The sequence below is a fragment of the Ochlerotatus camptorhynchus genome, unplaced genomic scaffold (genome assembly GCF_037179485.1).
Source record: "Ochlerotatus camptorhynchus isolate MF236.1 unplaced genomic scaffold, CSIRO-AGI_Acam_v1.1 ptg000609l, whole genome shotgun sequence".
Taxonomy (NCBI): Eukaryota; Metazoa; Arthropoda; class Insecta; order Diptera; family Culicidae; genus Ochlerotatus; species Ochlerotatus camptorhynchus.
In genome coordinates, this window is record NW_027041089.1 from 72,472 (window position 1) to 91,350 (window position 18,879).

Here is an 18,879-nt window from a genome sequence, read left to right on the forward strand (position 1 = left end):
TCTGGTCATCCCGAATCCTAAATCCAACACTGAGTCAGTGCCGAAGCAGATTCGTCAACAGACTCGAGATCCAGACGAACAGTCAAACACTTTCCATGCAACTTTTTTACCAAAACTAAACGGTTTTGAAAATAGCTAAATAGCTTTATAGTAAAACAATTCAGTTTGCAAATCATGGCAATAAGAGCCATTTCATAAAAAATAGCCCATGAAAATCGATTTCTTGCCGCTATATTACTATTATGCTGTGTTTTTTTTTTACAATCTCCTTTTTTCGTAATATATTTCCTAAGATGTAACCTTATTCTTATCACTTTTAAATATGTTTGTAGCCCTCAATCTTATACAAAAACACATAATTGAGATTCCTTCATAGAATATATTTCTATTTCGATTGAATGGTCAATCATTCACATTTGAGCAAAAATTCGGCCGTTTTCAGTCAAATTTCAAAATGGCGTATTCGACATTTTTCAACAAATCTTAACTCGGAAACGTCACTTTCAATCGGAGTGGCGTCTTAGATAATGTTGTAGAAAAATATATTTCATTTTCAGGAAAAATATACACGGTAAAAAGTTTCTGGTAAATTTGGGATACCAATCCAAAAAGTGCTAAGAACTTAAATATTAAAAAATGAACCTCATCAAAAGTTTTTGAATATTTTTCATTAAAAATCTTTTGAAAAAGTTTATAGTAGGAGACAATTTTTTTGAGAAATTATGCATAGGAAACAAAAAAAACCTCTTATAATTTACAAAACTTATGGAACAACAACTTTTGGTAAAATTTTAGAACTTTTTGTTTTTGTTTTCTTTTTTTTTGAGATTTTCTCTGAAAAATTGTTTCCTATGCAAAATTTCTCAAAAAATTGTTTAAACAAAAAGTTTAAACATTTGTCCAAAAGTTGTTGTTTAATATTTTTTGTTAATTTTTAAGTGTCCAACTCATAGCGGCGCCGGTGGTGTAGTGGTAAGCGTGATTACTTCTCACCCCAGCAGGCCTGGGTTCAATCCCAGTCGGCGCAACCGGATATTCTGAGGCATAACATCTCTGATCAAGCCTTCCTTCGGAAAGGAAGTAAAGCCGTTGATCCCCGGTTCATGAATTCATGGGTCGATATGTAGTGTCCAGGTGTGGGAGCTACCTCCCTGGCGTCGGTATCATTGGTCCTCAGCACGGAAAACAACATCCCGGAGGCACCGACTGGGATTGAACCCAGGCCTGCTGGAGTGAGAGGTAATCACGCTTACCACTACACCACCGGCGCCGCTATGAGTTGGACACTTAAAAATTAACAAAAAATATTAAACAACAACTTTTGGACAAATGTTTAAACTTTTTGTTTAAACAATTTTTTGAGAAATTTTGCATAGGAAACAATTTTTCAGAGAAAATCTCAAAAAAAAAGAAAACAAAAACAAAAAGTTCTAAAATTTTACCAAAAGTTGTTGTTCCATAAGTTTTGTAAATTATAAGAGGTTTTTTTTGTTTCCTATGCATAATTTCTCAAAAAAATTGTCTCCTACTATAAACTTTTTCAAAAGATTTTTAATGAAAAATATTCAAAAACTTTTGATGAGGTTCATTTTTTAATATTTAAGTTCTTAGCACTTTTTGGATTGGTATCCCAAATTTACCAGAAACTTTTTACCGTGTATATTTTTCCTGAAAATGAAATATATTTTTCTACAACAATAAATAATCAATAAATAATCACTAGGTTTTTTTTTTAATATCCAAATATAAATGTTTGATATAAACAAGGTTTTTTTTTTGTTTTATTCTTTGGTATTTTTACTCTTATGTCATGCTGATATTCATTAGTTATTTTCTCCTGCTCGGGGAAAGTTGACGAGGAGAATCTGTCAATGTTATTTATGGCCTAATGTATTGTTCAGCTTGATTTATTGCCCGGTACGACGACGAGGCTTGATATTGGTTACCGTTTCTGTTTACTGAGCAGGAGCAGGAGGAGGTCCGGTAGTTCAATCCCAGACTCATCCCTTTCTTTGCAATTTTTTACTATATATGCCTTATTCTAGCTCCATTAGATTTGAAATTTAAATATTCGACTGGTTTCTCTTACCACAGTGAATGCTGTTCCAAAAACTACCCAACCATTCTATTTCTTCTTCTTCTTATTCTTCTTTCCTTTATTTAACGTCGGTCTCTGTTCCACAATCTAGTGCCAATCACCGACGGACATCTATTGCTATCCATTGACGGCAATCGAATGTGCACGAAAGCAGCTTCCCACACCTGCGTAGGATATCGTACCCATTTTCAATACATATGGGCCGGGAACAACGGATTTACTTCCCTTCCGAAGGAAGTCGTGACCAGAGATTTTAATGCCTCCGAAAAAAAACCCCACCAACCTCGGCTGGGATTGAACCCAGACCCATTGGAGTGAGAAAGCAGTCACGCTTACCACTACACCACTGGCGCCGGCTTAACCCGACCCACTAACACACAACTATCCTTCAAGCGGCAAATATGAAGATGCAGAGGTATAGAGCTTTTTTACTTTTAATCGGCGCACACTACTGCACCATTTAAATCGAAGTGGGAAAATAAACCGTCCATTCATACATGTGTGATAGATAGAGAAAATTTCTATGGTGTTACAGAACCACCACACTGAATTCAGATCCCCAAAATCTGTAAAATTTTACCGGGTTTTTCAACAGCTGAAAAAGTCGTTAAAATTTGAAATGACCGTTACACGTAAGAAATCACTTTTTTTTATTGTTTATCATTAAATGGGGTTAACCTTACAAAGTCTGCGCAACTTTGGAATCAATGATCTCATTTATGAATTTTTCACTGAATTTTAAACTTTTACCGAACAGTTTCATAGTTCAAAATTTACCGAACAGCAATTGCCTGGATTAGTGTGCTCGTTTAGAATAAACTGAAAAAAATCCTCGTTTTATATTTCGTTTTGTCTCACTTATTTTCGGTGTTAATATATCAGATATAAAGAATGTTTTATAAATTACCACATGTACGAATTCTGTAAAGTAGTCATCGGGAGACTTTTCAAATAAGTTTAAATACATAATGCTAGACAATTTGCAGAAATCATTAAAGCATTGGACATACAATATCATCTTGTAAAGAGAATATAAAAAAGTCTAACTAAATGTTGACGTAGCTTCGGTCAAAATTTAGGACGTACTTAGCAGAATCCTCAAAAAAGCTGATAAGTCATCAAACTTTGTGAATTTTAAATCACTGTTCCCAATATTCATGAAACAAAAACTACCAATGTCTCCAATCAATCTCTTTAAAAAACCCAATTGCCCAAATTAGTGAAGTATTACATAACTTTGATGTGAATTAAACCGAGCAGCCAGCCAGAAAATGTTTTCACCATAATGAACCATTTATTTTATGGAAACCATCCGTAAAACTTAGCCCTTCAACCTAAACGTAACGATCAATCCTTTCCGTAGGTACAACTTTTACAGAACTGTCCAAGAAACAAACAAAAAATACACATAGAGAGGAAAATTTTATGCAGGTACCAACATGTAGATGTAAACACAACCTCGTGTTACGGAATGACTATCGCCCGCGGGACTAGTTCGTCGATTCTTGTTCTTCTTATGACCAGCTCAGCTTCCTTGTACATCGAACAACCAGACATACAAACTATTGAGCTGTGCGAAAAGTTGCTCTTCCTAGAGTTGCAGCTATCCAGAAAACTGTTGTCAATTTCCATCGTTATAATCGATACGCAAACTTTATCGATAGCGCGCTGTATTTAAGTTCACTTTGGCCGAAGGGAGGTTATCGTCTTTTTTTACCCATCTATACACTTTAGTTCAACACACGAGGTGTGCAAGGAAAACATTACAACGGACGTGGTATTGCAGTGGTATGCTGCAGGCGGAAACTGTAGAATCAAGAGAAAAGCTAGCAGAATTTGTTTTTAGTTTGTATTCGTTGAACAAGAATAATGTTCTTGTAAGAACAACATTGGCTGTAACTCAATTTGCATTATGTGGGTACATCAGGCTGCAGAGCTTCAATTTCATAGTGTTTTATGCATTTTCGGTTTATTTCTTTAATATCGTGGGAATACAGCATTGTGTTTGCTACATATAATGGATCTCTTATAAAATAATTAATATCAGAAACATTAACTTTATTGTCAGTCCACTGAGATGGGGGCAATAGAGAATTATAGAAAGGAACAATTCACGTTGAACAATCATTTTTACAGCCCCTCAAAAGTAACAAAAAGCCACTGAATTCAATTTTTTCATTTCATTTGTTTCCTTGCTGCTGCTGGCCAACTGCACAGCAACAATTTTGCAAACTTATCTATGGTACATTAATGTATTTTCCAGCAGTAGAAACGTACAAGAACTAAACTTGAATTTTACATGAAAGCATTTAAAAATTCATTAATTTGAATTGAATTGAACATGCATCTGTGTTTTCACATGACAGTGTAAAGTTCAATTTGAAATGATTGATTTTTCAACGGCCAAAGATATAAATTTACATGAACGCACTAGGGTCTACAACTCAAAATTTCACGAAACTAATCGATGTCTCGAAAAATATGCCCTCTAGAGGTTTGATAATTTCAGAAGAGTTTGTCTACAAGGAAAGATCTTCATTTTGTTGTAAATAGTGACTAAAGTGGTTCTCTCTTTCCAAAATGAATATTTTTCAACTTTTTATTGTTAAAAGTATTACTTGCTTCTACGAAGGTGTACTTTGTTGAAGATCCTTTTTCGAAAACTAGTTTGCGTGAAGTAATAAAATTGGCGGAATGCTTAAATAAAACAGCAAAAAAAGGTTATCTTCAATTTAATTCCACTTAATTAATTTTGGTATCCATGATAGATACGCATTTCGACTATAATGTGCAGTCTTCATCAGTGTCATTCCCACGTAAGACTTATCAAAAACCTAACCCCCTTAAGTACTCATCCCCAAGGTAAAAATGTCAAGATCACAGGTATAGAAATGAAACTACAACGTGTAGAATCGGAACCTACCTAACAAATAATAACCAAAGATTTAAGTAAATAGTCTCGCAATTTCAAAGGAGCTTAATAAATACTACAAATAAGGTGCGATACATAAATTTTGTTGCTCAAAAAAAAAAAGGATTTTAAAAAACGCTTGACAAGACCCCCTCCTGAAATGACGTAAAGCTAACTCACTCCCCTACCCCCTTTTTCTAGGAATGAATAAGAAAAATTTCAATTAACAGTTAGAAAAGTGTTTATTTAGTTTTTTATTTATTATTCAAGGGGTGAGTAAATTTATTTAACCGAAAATAATATTGGTTATCACTACCCCCTCCCCCATGTAAGAATAAGTTACGCAAGCTTGACCTCCCTGCGTTACGTAATTTTTGCTTAACTAGATCACGGAAGAAGATGTTCAAAATCTATAGTAGTCACTAGTATAAGGATTAATTCAATTTCTAAAATGCAAGTTTTTGCACCAAGAAGTAACTTTCATATAACTTCCTCTCGTTACAGCGTCACAAATGGAAAGTATGTGGACGACACAAAGTACATACACGCCGTAAACATCATCGACGACCCGAAGTACGCCAGTAACTGCCATCTGGAAGATCCATCGCTCAAACAGTCCCATTACGGTACACCTACTGCGTGTCAACCTGGCGACGACACGGAGTCGCTCGGCATCGTCAAATCCGAGGATGGCGTTAGTCACAGCTATGTGCTTCCGCCTTTTTTGCGCTGAAGCAAATGCTGTCGGCAAAACGTTCTTAACATGTAGACATTGTCTTCGTCTCATGGAAAGGCAACATGTGAGTGAGCCGAGAAAACAATTTGGAAGCCACCTAGCCCATTCAAAATCCTAGCAGCAAGGGATCCAAAACACAGAACCTAAATTCCTTAACACAATTTGGAATAAAATCCTCCACAAAGTTATGTCGGACGATAGACCCATGGGTTGCTTCAAATTCCTATATTTATTTTTCATTCCACTTCACATGTGTAGATTTAAGAAACGATCAGTTTTATCTGCGTACCTTTGTAAATACCCAAGCGAACCGAAGCTTATAGAGTAGTAAAAATCAAAATTATGTGCTACCCAGATTCCGAAAAGCTTGTTCCTATCTAATGAAATCAAAATCAAAGGCTTATTTGTACATTCGGACAAGATAATCAACAAGTTCATATCACGCGTCCAACGATAAAAAGGGGATACTGTGCAAAGCATAAAAACCGACAACGGCTGCGGTTCATCAGCAAGCCGACAATTCCATTTTAAGGGTGAAATAAATTAAATTGGATAAAAAAGGAAAGCGCAGACCAAGGGATAAACATTGGATTGTTACAAAAACTTTCCACACCAGGTAAAACGTGAAGCCTTATTCCTTTTTTCACACCAGTCAGTGTATCTGTTGAATGTCGAGCAATCCCAAATCAATCAACCATTTCTTGTTGCTCAGTATTCACCAAAACCGGTGCGTTAGGGTGGTATGTTTTATGACAAATGGAAAAAAGGCACAATCCACCTACGTGTTTAGTAAACACCAGCAACCACAAATCAAAAAAACACTTTCTAGGGAATCATGTCAGTTTTCAAAACACGTATTTACAATCCTAACACAATGAAAGATCCCCTGTGAAAACAGAACAGGAAAGCATACTCTTATACAAGGTGCCCTACAGCTATGTATCGGAAGCTGTAATAACATTGGCGATGATTCACTCAATCGTTGGAAGTTTATCCCCATCATAACTCAACCAGCAACCGATGCATTGTACGCTAGAGGTATATATGGTTGTTGAGAGGAAATATCACTCTCTTTTCTCCCTCCATTGTTGTGTATTTATTTAATATCGAATTTCCTACCCAGTAAACACACAGTTGATTGATGGAAATACAAATTACCATAAAAAGTGAAAGAGAAAGAGACTGAGGAAGACGATTTGTAGCCCAAGGGAAATTGTGCGATTTTGGTGACAATATAACCTGTGGGCCGTCACCAATTCGGGTGGCTGTTTTAATCCCACCCACTCTCGATGAACTTATGCAATGTTGCTTATCAATCAACTAAGATAGCAAGATTATCTATTCAGTGTTTTTGATTTCTGTGCATCCAACTGGGATAGTTACCGTACACTAAGCGATCAAATGAACAGCAATGGTTACGATTGTACCATGTATTTTAGTAACTACCCGCATAAACAATAACCATAAGAAGCGCCTAACCACCAATTCGGGATATCATCCCAACTTTATGTGGTATGCTCGCACCATCTATGATATCGTAAGTGTATGGTACCCGTTTATTAGGGTAGATATGCATTCAGTGAGTCACAGTCTAAATCGTCCATCATTTTTTTTTTTTTGCTTTTCAAATTTATAAACATAGCTCAGGAACGAAATAGGTATATTAGTTTAACTTTAACATTTAACTGCTCATTACATCAGCTTCGCTTTTACCGAAGACAACATATCAAGAACACTGACAGCTCTGCCAGAATCCAAGTAACAGATACAGTAGCGAACGAAGATGGAAGTAACGCATATAAAAATGAGTAAATACACCTTTCTTCTGAGGACGTAACCTTTGCTATCCAAATCGTTCGGAGCATTTACCTTTGTATATCAGATGACGCGATTGTGTCTGTCTCATTGAGTTCTCCAAGCAGGATCTCACGAACACTACACTAATAATATAATTTTACACACACTAGCGTAAACTGTCATGTGCACGGTAAGAATCAAACATCCATTTATGAGTAAAAATGAACCCATTGTCAATTAATGTGGTACTACTAATTAAAGAGTAATTTATTATGTCAATTAATTAGTAACTGTTAGATACTGTTAGCAGAAACTCATTGTTGTTAAAATAATTAACTCATTAATGAGTAAAGCCACTTTTATTAAAAATGGGTTAAATTTTACTCATAAAAGGGTATTTGACTGTTACCGTGCAAGCGTAGGGTTTGTTTTCGTTTTGTTGTTTATTTTTACTTTAGAATGACAGTTCTTACAGCAAACAAAAAATTTCTCACAGCTAACAAACAATTTCATCTCTCTAACACACGCAAATCGAACCAATACGAACCCGCCTGGAGAGGACTATACCCAAGGGGCTGGCAACCCTATATGAATCCTATACGTTTGACAGTAGGCAACATCACGGGCCTTATTTAAATACGGCCCGCTTGACGTATACTAGAGACGGGAAATCGTGTTGTAAGCAGAAAGACAAGAGCAGTTGATGGCATCAAAAACATGGCCGCCAGTCAGGCCCCTGCTCATACCGTTCATATTATAAAATGGGAGAGTTTCCAGTCTTCTTGATATGTTGTCTTCGCTTTAACATAGTTTTTATCTCTCATACAACGTCAAAACATTTGTAAAAACAAACAAACATTGAAATACTTCGCAGTGAAAATCGTACAGTGTTAATAATTGAACATATCCCATTATCAGCAAAATTTTGATAAATCATCAAATAAATTGTTTTAAACCATAAAAGCAAAACAAATGGCATGAACATCAAATGTATGTGTGAATTTCTTGCATTTTCTGTACATGATTCTAACAACAAGTTTTTTCAGAATGAATATTTTGTATAAAACATTCAATTATCTCGTGTAGACATGCATTGCATCAAAGAATTTCTAACATAATAATTATAAAATTATTTAAAAAACCTTCCGACGACCACCTTACCAATCAATTCATGTGGTGAAACGTTATAAATTGTACAAACCTTTTATGCAAATTTGCAATAGAATCTTACGGTTGGTGATGCATATGTGTTTCATCAGTTTCAAAAGCTATGAATGCTGTAACCAACACTTTGAATATTTAAACCTGAACAATTTTCACTGTTAAGTATTTCTGAAAATTTACTGTTTTGTTGATTTTTTTACTATTCATTGAAATTTTAAGATAGATCATAACTATGTCATAACGAAGCTGAAGTAATGTGTCATGAATCCCTGCTCTCGTCTACTTTTACATTATCCTAGCTTTTTAATCTGCGAGAATCGATATCAACTTAAGAATTGGAAAATCGCATTTTAAAGTTCCTTATTGAGAAAATATAGTATATTATATAAATGCTTGGGAAATAAACCAGATTCTAGCTAAAAATCTCGAGACAAAAAAGAGGAGCCTCTTAGGTGCAGAAAGAGGAAAGAAATTGAGGAGTGCCTCTGAATTACTATCACTCTATCAGTCGAGTCGACGTATGATTGCTCAGAGTTTACGGTTGGATACTCTCCCGCTTCCCGCTGACTTAATCATAAATAATAAAATTGTGAAATAATATCTCTGGATGACTTTAACTATCATTCCTAATTATCGAAATAAAATAAACAAATATGCTCAGTCACCAGTCATGCTATGCGTTCTGGCTGGTGCTGTTATGTCACCTAATAACATTTTTAAAAGGGTTTGTAGTCGGACCACTTACTGGTCGATCGCATGATTTATCAAATTGATTACATTTAAATTGCTTCATGTTGTCGGATTTTAATGATCGTCAATCGTAGTGATATGTTGTGATGTAAGAAGCTCGATGGCCTAGTAATTGCGTACTGAGCTGAAGATCGTGGCAAAATCTCAGGCTCCATCTTATTATAAAAGTTGAATTGGTAGAAGGAAACGATTTAAATAGCCACTGATAGAACTCGGTCGAAACTGTACGGCAGAAAACTGGTACTCTCGGTAAAATTTTGATCATAGTTCACTCCTTTCGGGGACGTCATTTCATTTCAATAGCTTTATGTCGCCATGTTTAAACGAGCATCGGTTGCTGTGGTTTGCTATGATGCACGGGGCTCAGTGGTCTAATGGCGACCGTTTTTGTTTACAGAGCAAAAAATCATGGATTCAATCAGAGGATCTTTACATCACTGAAAATATTATCAATTTATTAGCCTCCAATCGCATCATTGAAGTGAAGACGAATATGATTTTTACATCTCACTAACAAAAACATCCAAGCCGTGACAGCCGTGTCAAATTGACAATCCTATTCCTTCATCCTACCTGATGACCTGATGTGGCCGGGGCCGTTATTGACCTTCAAAGTTCTGATTCACTAGAGTTTACACACTGAGATTAGAATGCAAATCCCAAGCACTGATCAATCACTGAATTTGTTCAACCGCGGAGTAGGATCTACGAATTTGACAGTCATCGTTGCTCATGCTCATGCTCATGAATTTTTCTTCTGGGGTCGGGATATCGGGAGGGTCCGATGTTCAATGGACCTAATTAAAGTCTACTGGACCTGTCCTATGGTCTCTGATTTTCAATCGTAATGTGCGTAACGAGGTATCTGGGATCCAGCTCCTATTCGAATAGCACGGTGTAGAAAAATCAAAAACCTTCTCACGCACATAAAGGTTCAAAATAGTAAACTTTTAGGCTTTAAAACAATTTCATGAACTGTTTTGACGTTCTCTGAACCCGTTTTCTAAGTTCTCCGGACATAATTTGTTAGGTTCATTTATATGTTACTGTAACTTTAACTGTGTCTATTAAAAATGATTTGAGATAAAATTGACGAACCTCTCAAGTAGTTTTTAAATCTTATTGTGTCCACTATATGAACATATCCGTGGTCTAACAAAAATTTTCCAAATTCAATACGCAGGACCGTAAATTCTCAAAAAAAGTGTCTACGTATTGTATGGAAATCTCCAAAAAAAATTCGATCCATTAAAGGGAACAGACAAACATTAGATCAAAGAAATTGATGTTCTGACAACGTGGATGCGACCATTTAAATTGTTAGTATTGAATGATAAATTCTAATGATTTCCAAAATAATACATTTATTTAAAGTAAAATAATCCGAGATTCTGAAAAGTTTTATTAACATTTTAGAGGCGGCTTTCATAAAAATTATTCAACGAATAAAAATAGTCCGAAAATTGAAAGTTCTAATGCCATGCCTTGTGACATGCGGCCTTCTATTATTTTTTGAGTAAATGTGATTCCCTAATGCAATATTTAACCAACAAGTACTTTCTGAAAAAAAAACGTTATTATTTCATTTTAATTATCTGAACTTAGGCGATTGCTCGAAAAACATTAAATTAAATTAAAAAAAATACAAATACATTCGATTAAATCCTACCAATGCATTGGTAGTACAAACAACAAAATCCTCAACGTCTTTCCAAATAACTCATAAGATCATTTGTTAAATATAGTTTTACACACAAACGGTTCATTTGGAACCAATGTAAATAATTCGATTGCTTTTTTTCTGAACTGCACGGAAGCGGTTCAAAAAAGTTATCAAAATGCATCCGCCTCAGTGCCTTATATGTAACAATATGCATTTTAAAGTAATGTGCGTATGTCTCTTTGCACATCCGATCCAGAGACAGTGCCAGTCTACAACAAGATCGAATAAATACTCTGCTCGAAATGGAACGTGTCAGGGACTTTTGGAGTGCCCAAATGTTAAACGATTCACCATTTACAGCTTCCTGAAATATAGATAATGCTTCAAGTTGAAGGAAAAACTGGAAAAACGTTCGAAAGCAACCATGCCAAAAAATTAGCTGTACTCAACTTTGTATATGTATGTAAATTAGGTATGTAAATATTATCATAGAGCATCTATACATGTACATGTACATACACGATGAAGCAGGTAGCTATCAGAGTTAAATTAAATAACTGAACTTGGTACCAAATTGCATACAACTACCAACATACATATTGAACGGTACATTAAGAATATGTTTACATTCGCTCTCCGTACACGTGTCCCACTGATTACAAATTCTTTACCGAGCAAATATTGTAGTATACGTTATGATAGCAAAGGTTTGAACATTTTAATTTGTTTAATTCAGTGAAGCCTTCTTAGAGAAACGATCTAACGGTCCGATGGACCCTTTGCCTACAAAGTTCAATTTTATCAGCATACCTAGTTGAGAAAACGACAAATCTTCAAAAAAGAGTTAAAAAAGGAACAAAAGTGCCATATTTTAGTAGCTTGAAAAAGTCATTTGAATAGGTATCCACAAAAAATAAGTCATTACTGTGCAAAACTTTGTGAGTTAACTAATTACTTTAATGTTATCAATAGTATCCATAGAAAATGAAAGTTAAGTACGCATTGTAATTATGTGAGTTCTGTTGTGTTTGTGTATATACTCATCAAAAAGAAAAGAAACACTACAATAAAATGTTTACGTATGATCCCGGATTTTCCTCTTAGCTATAAACCATTTCCGAAAAGTTCGTAGTGAATTTGTTTTCCTTAAATACACATAATTGAACGCAATTGTTGATAGATTCTCAACAAATATTCAAAGACGTCATCCAGCCGAAAAGATGCTTTCAGATTAAAGAAGGCATATTCTAATTAAACAAAATGATTTTTTTTGGACTGCAATCACCTGTAAAAATAGATTAAAAAGGGTAAATGACAACTTTCTTAATATATTTACCTATTACCGAAGACTTCAAATCAAGAAGACTGGCAACTTTGCCAGAATCCAAGCGACAGATACAGTAGCGCTGCGCTTGTACTGTCAAGCGAGGTACCAAACAAGCAAAGTAAATAAACATTATTGTTCCCACAACCAGTGAACTACAAGTATTGCATTTATTACTGACAATATTTTAGTAATTTTAGATGAAAAACATTTCTTCGCTTTATTTAGTACACTGTGGTAAGTAAATTATACCAAGCACTTGTTTGAACATTTCATTCCCTTCAGGTTCTATAATCGTTTTTGTCTCCCAGAGGCTCCGTTATCGACATGAAATTTTTCACTTCTCAATGAAAGTCATCCGATGCTAACGCAAAAAATCTGGTTGCCGTTTACTCTGACGAAAAATTAATCCCAAACAGTGCTGCTTGTTCGCAACATTTTCTCTTGGCGGGACTCTTATTATAACATCGAATCTGACTAAATTCGTCAATTCCTTTACCACTTATCGTCAGGGTAGTAAACAAAGTCTTCGAACCCTAAAATTTGACCAATCAATGCCCGGAAGATTGATGTATCCTCATGCAAAGAAAAAGCGATCATGAACATCATTTATACCCCCTGAGGAATCGCGGTACTTTCGATTGTCCCGTGAAAACGCGGTACTTTCAATTGTCCCGTGTGTAAATGTAAGTCCCTTGATCAGGAATGGTTGACTTAAATTCTTTGGCTGGAAGCAGATGTGAACTCAGATCCCAGAGAATAAATGAAGATAATGTTTTCAGTTAAAACGTACCGTAAAACGGGGTATCTATGATAACGCGGGTAACATTGATAGTAGCATATAATGATTAAATTTACTCTCTGCACTATTTTCAAATTGGAAATTGGTTCCATTTTGATATCGTATAGAGTTTTTAAATAGTATGTTTTACATATTTTTCCTTATTAGAGATTTGTATTGATTTTTCTTCTTTATTTTACTTAAATCTTTGCTTATTATTATCCCCCCGAAAAAATCCAATAAAAATACAATGATGTTCTGTCATTATAACCATGATATTTATTGTCTAAACATAATACATTTTTGTCGATTAACATAAAATGACAACGAAATTCATGATTCACAACAATGAAAATCATGGTATTTGATAAATTTACAGTAAAAAAGAGGGATTGTTACCCGCATAAACGCGAACCATTACTTTACCTTACCGAAAATGGTTAAAAATTGTTTATAATTCCTGCTAAACTTTAACTGAAATGGTTATGGAACTTGACAACAACGTTTGTGTGATAAAGTTTTAACCTTGTGTATAAGGTTCTTTGGAAGTGAACCTTACAAATAATGGGTTGTTAAGAACCATTACCATTCAAAATTCTTGTTATAGTGGAACAATTTTATTTATGATTTGAAAACTTTAAAATTAATGTACTTTCGTTGTTTTATTATAATTATTTTATTTTTTTCGGGTAGTTAGGTAGGTTCCGATTCTGCACATTGTAGTTTCATTTTTATACCTGTGATCTTGAGATTTTTACCAAGGGGATGAGCACTTTAACCCCCTTTCATAAGTCTTTAGTGGAAATGACACTGATGAAGACTGCACATTGTAGACGGTTTTTGGGATTCTTGACCCCCTCCCTCCCCATGCGTAGACAATTGTCCATACACAAATTTTAAAATTTGTATGGGCCGTGGATAATTGTCAATCCCCCCCCCCCCTAAACTGTCTACGTAGTTTATGAACAGCCCCAAAGTAGCACCAAAGCAAACAAAAAACTGATGTTCGGTCACAAAACTAAAACAAAAAGTGCAAATGCAATAATTTCCGTTAAACATATAACTAACGAATCGACTCTAGGATCCTCAGTACTTGTTTAAAAAATATATAGGTACTTGAAAAACATTATTTTTTTATAAAAACTGTTTAGAATATACTTCAAGCAGATTTCTTTACCCTGTTTTACGCTATCATAAAATGCAATTTTATTTAAAGTCATCCCCCAGACATAAGGCATTGCATATTAATCAATGTAAAATATCGTCACAAAAAAACTACAGCCATCTGTTGAGTACACTATCTTTTTTTTTATTTCCCATTTCGTCAAGCCAGTGTAGACTACATACAATGATTATTACAATGATTACTTACATACTATGCATTAATTCTATTATGTTTTAGCTTAGTTTTTATTTGCTGCTTGGACATAGTGATGTCAATAGTTCCGCAATGCAAATTATATAGGCGCATCATTCGATTGATTGGGCTATTTTTTGCATAGTTTGTTCTGTTCGATTTTTCTGAAAATAAATTCCGTGTTCTAAGATATCGACAAGGTGTGTAAAAGTTTAATTGTGCGAGAATTTCTGCCGAATCTATGCGCATTGAAATAATGTCGTTGATGAAGAAAAGCATTGCAAATTGGCGGCGCTCCTTAAGTGTTTGTATATTGATGAGCATGCAGCGCGCTTCATAAGATGGTAATGGAAATGCAGTCCAATTCAATTTACGTAAAGCATATAAAAGGAATTGTTTTTGGACAGATTCTATGCGTTCTTCGTGTATGGAAATGTATGGATTCCATACTAGGTGGCAGTATTCCAGAATTGGCCTTACATATGTGGTATATAAAAGCTTAATAGTGTATGGGTCTTCGAAATTATGACTGAACCTTTTGATGAAGCCTAGCATTCTGTTTGCTTTACTAATGATAGTATTATAATGTTCTATAAAAGTTAGTTTGGAGTCTAGGATTACACCTAGATCTCTTACAATTTTGCTTTTTTCTACTATTTGGTTGCCTAATGATATTTCAATATGCGGTGTTTCATTTTTTCTGCTAAATGCTATTGCAGTACATTTTTTTACGTTCAGTTGAAGTAGACTTTTACTACACCAGGTGTGGAATATATTGATTATCACGGACAGTATGCTCAACAGTGGCTGTAGTGTGAAAAAGTCAAACACAAGGGAATTGACTATACGTGCCACAGGCTGCAATACTACCAACTAAATAATAAACATTTAAAATTACTGTACACACTTAGATTTTTTGCCGAGATGGGCACCACCGAGCAGCTCGGCAATCTATTTTGCTGGATCTCAGTGAAAAATTTACCGAGATTCAGTTAACAAACGGGAGATTTGCCGAAATCTCGGCTAACAAACATAAATTTTGTTGAGATCTCAGTAAAAATAAATGCCGAGCCTGCTCGGTAGTGCCAATCTCGGCAAAAAAAAAAATCTAAGTGTGAAGGTTCAATCCCAATCGGCGCCACTGGGATGTTCTGAGGCATAACATCTCATGCCCAGCAGGCTGTTGCTTAAATACAGTAACCGGTGTTTGACTTTCAATCAGTTGAATCACCGCTCCAATCCGCGTCGCTATAATCAATTAACTCCATCCGTTGTTGTCTATTCGCTGAAAGTTTCAACTTGTAATCTGTCCACAGTAGGTAACAGACGACTCGTTTTAGCTCCATCCAATCAGTTTCCGTTGCCTGACTTATATTTCTGCTTAAGATCGATACGGACGCTGCCACGTCCAACCGCGAATTGACCGCCACGTACAGTAAGGTGCCCACTAGACTTCGGTATTCATTGTTATCTGGAAGCAACTTGCTACCTTCATGACTTCGATAATATCCTACGTCTATCGTCACTTTAGATCTCTTCGCCTTATCTAGCTTGTATCGGCTTGCCACCTTTGCAACATAAGTGTGCTGATCTAAAGTGAAGAAACCATCTTTGTCTTTCGTAACGCGAATTCCAAGGACATGATAAACTTCCCCGAGAGACGACAAGCTAATCCTGTTCTTCAGCAGCTCCTCAAGGCTGTCAACGTCCGCTTCGGAGACACTCGCGACGATCATATCGTCGACATAGATCAAGATATAAACCAGCTCACCATTCTCCAACTTCTTGCTAAACAAACACGGATCCACTCTGCCTTGCTTGAAACCAATTCTCCGAATATTGCACAAATAGTGTCGTTCCGTACTTTTGCTACCTGTTTCAAGCCGTACAGACTACGTTGAAGTCTACAGCCGAGATGCTCCTTTCCACGAACTGCTGCATGTATAGCTCCTCTCGTAGTTGACCGTGCAGGTAGGCACTCTTAACGTCCAGGTGCCGTACAGTCATCCGTTTATAGCCTGATACTGTTAGCAAAACTCTGGTACTATCTTCGGTCCCAAGCTAATCGATTCACCCCTCGAAACATAGGAAAATCCACTAACCCCTCATTTTATCTGTAAAACTTTCATAGCTAATCAAAACAAACAAAGTGTAGTACTGGAATTTATACTAGAATGGGGTAACGTTAGTCGATTTGCTTGAGACCAATAGGCTAATCAAGTAGTGAGCCAATTTGAAATCGTTAGTTTCGTATTGATTGTTGGTAGAACCATCTGCGAGAACCACTTCCGTTCTCACATCTGTATCCAGCTTTACAAAAAACGAACGATCATTCGACATGTGGCTTGAGCAGCCGCTGTCGATTTACCAGCAACTCCCATGCTGGACACTCGCTGACGTGTTGAGTCAAATAGGTTTTTAAATGTGTTACTCCAAACCCGAAATACACGCAGTTATCTTGTCATTGTTTCATTTCTTAATGGGCCATGCTTTAGTCAGTTCATTGCAAATGTTCAATTGTCTTGAATGTACTTATTCTATAGGCCTTCTCTCTCCTTAATTATAAAAAAATATGTCCTTATAATCCCCAAAATTGCAAATGCTACTCACTGACCAATGCTCCTAAAACCACAAACGCAATCATTTTAAATACGCCAGTGGCTGCATCGTGCATATGGGCATTATTAGTGTTAGGTTCCCAATTAAATCGACAATCACCTATCTCAACGGAGTGACATCAAATTGATCGAACTAAGAAAACCATTCATTGGCCAAACCACCCGATTCATTACGTATCCGAAAATTGCAATGCCGCGACTTTCGAATGATGCCAACGAGTGCTGCATAGGCGGAGTAATCAAATCCCTACTCGTCGAACATTGAAGCGTCCGTTTAGGTATATGATAGTGTGAAATCAGCTATCAACGTTGGTGTAAATCAAGAGTTTTCGGACTAAATGCGCGTGGTACATTCTATATAACTGTTAGATTTGGTTTAAATCCATACATTTTTAATATATAATATATCCTTTCGTAGTGCGAAGTTCGTGAAATTAACAACGATCATTGTTTTTTTTTTATTATAATTTTTTTGTTCAGAAGTCTTGTGTTGATTGTACCGAATTTTGGAGCATCTGTATCTATAGGTATTCCTAGAATGCGAATGCAAACTAGGTGGCACACTTTCCATTGCTCATCAAGTGCCGCACTTCCCATGTCGGTTGTTTTAGATTTAATTTTTGCCAGAACCAAATTGATCGAACCACGGCCAGTGGTTTTAGTTTAAAAGACAGTATAGATCAGCTGAATGCTTGGTTTGGCATTTCTATGATTTTTTTCTCATTATAATTCAAATGGTCGCATGGTTTTATTTATTTTACATCAAACGGGCTTTTGATATTATTCAAGGACAACCCTTCATGCCTTTCTCCTTTTTATCACCAAGCATATTATCAACCGGTGGAAACAAACGATCTTAAATTGGCTAACTATTTGACTAGCCTAAAGAGCCTGAATTTTTAAAGAGGCGGAATCTTATCAATTTGACAGGTCTTCTGCTCTTTTTCTATGACTTTGACAGACAATCAATTGTTCCAATTTTGACATGTCTCTTTATAAATTCAGGCTCTTTAGACTAGCCTACACTCAAAAAATTTATCACATATCTAATGGATGAAATCCATGAGATTTTCACATAGCTTTCCTGTGATCACATAGCAGCAAATCCCACCACAAAATCACATGAATATGATGAGGTCCATGACATTCATATGAAAAATCATATAATATTAATGTGATCGCATAAATTTTATGTGAAATTCAGATGAATTCCATTAATTTTGATTATGGATGAAAATCATGTGCGTTTCCAATGGAAGCTACATGAAAACTATTTTCGGTGTATTGCAGAGTCGATGTTATAATAAGAGTCCCGCCAAGAGAAAACGTTGCGAACAACCAGCACTGTTTGTGATTTATTTTTCGTCATAGTAAACGACAACCAGTTTTTTTTTGCGTTAGCATCGGATGACTTTCATTGAGAAGTGCACACTTAGAAAAAATTACCGACTTCGGTAATTCATTTACCGAATTCTCAACAGCTGAACGGTCGGTAATGTGTTCGGTAATCGAGAACATTACCGAAAAATCTGTAAACTGAATCAGCAAAATTAGCTGTCAAATTTACCGAACGATCGGTAACGTTTACCGAAAAAACAAGCTTGATTTGTAATTGATTTTACCGAAGAACTGTAATTTTGGAGTCGATATGGAAAATGAAAATTACCGAAAGATCTGTAA

The 18,879-nt window shown here is 35.7% G+C and overlaps 1 protein-coding gene across 3 annotated transcripts in view; it reads left to right on the forward strand.

Annotated features, from left to right (window-relative positions):
* LOC135714096 (retinal homeobox protein Rx1-like) overlaps positions 1 to 7,607 on the forward strand; it is a 28,689-nt gene extending 21,082 nt beyond the window's left edge. For all 3 annotated transcript variants that reach the window (XM_065237364.1, XM_065237365.1, XM_065237366.1), the window contains one exon: positions 5,514 to 7,607. In XM_065237364.1, the coding sequence (XP_065093436.1) occupies positions 5,514 to 5,742 (229 nt within the window). In that variant the 3' untranslated portion in view covers positions 5,743 to 7,607. The remainder of the gene's footprint in view (positions 1 to 5,513) is intronic.
* The last annotated feature ends 11,272 nt before the right edge of the window (positions 7,608 to 18,879 follow it).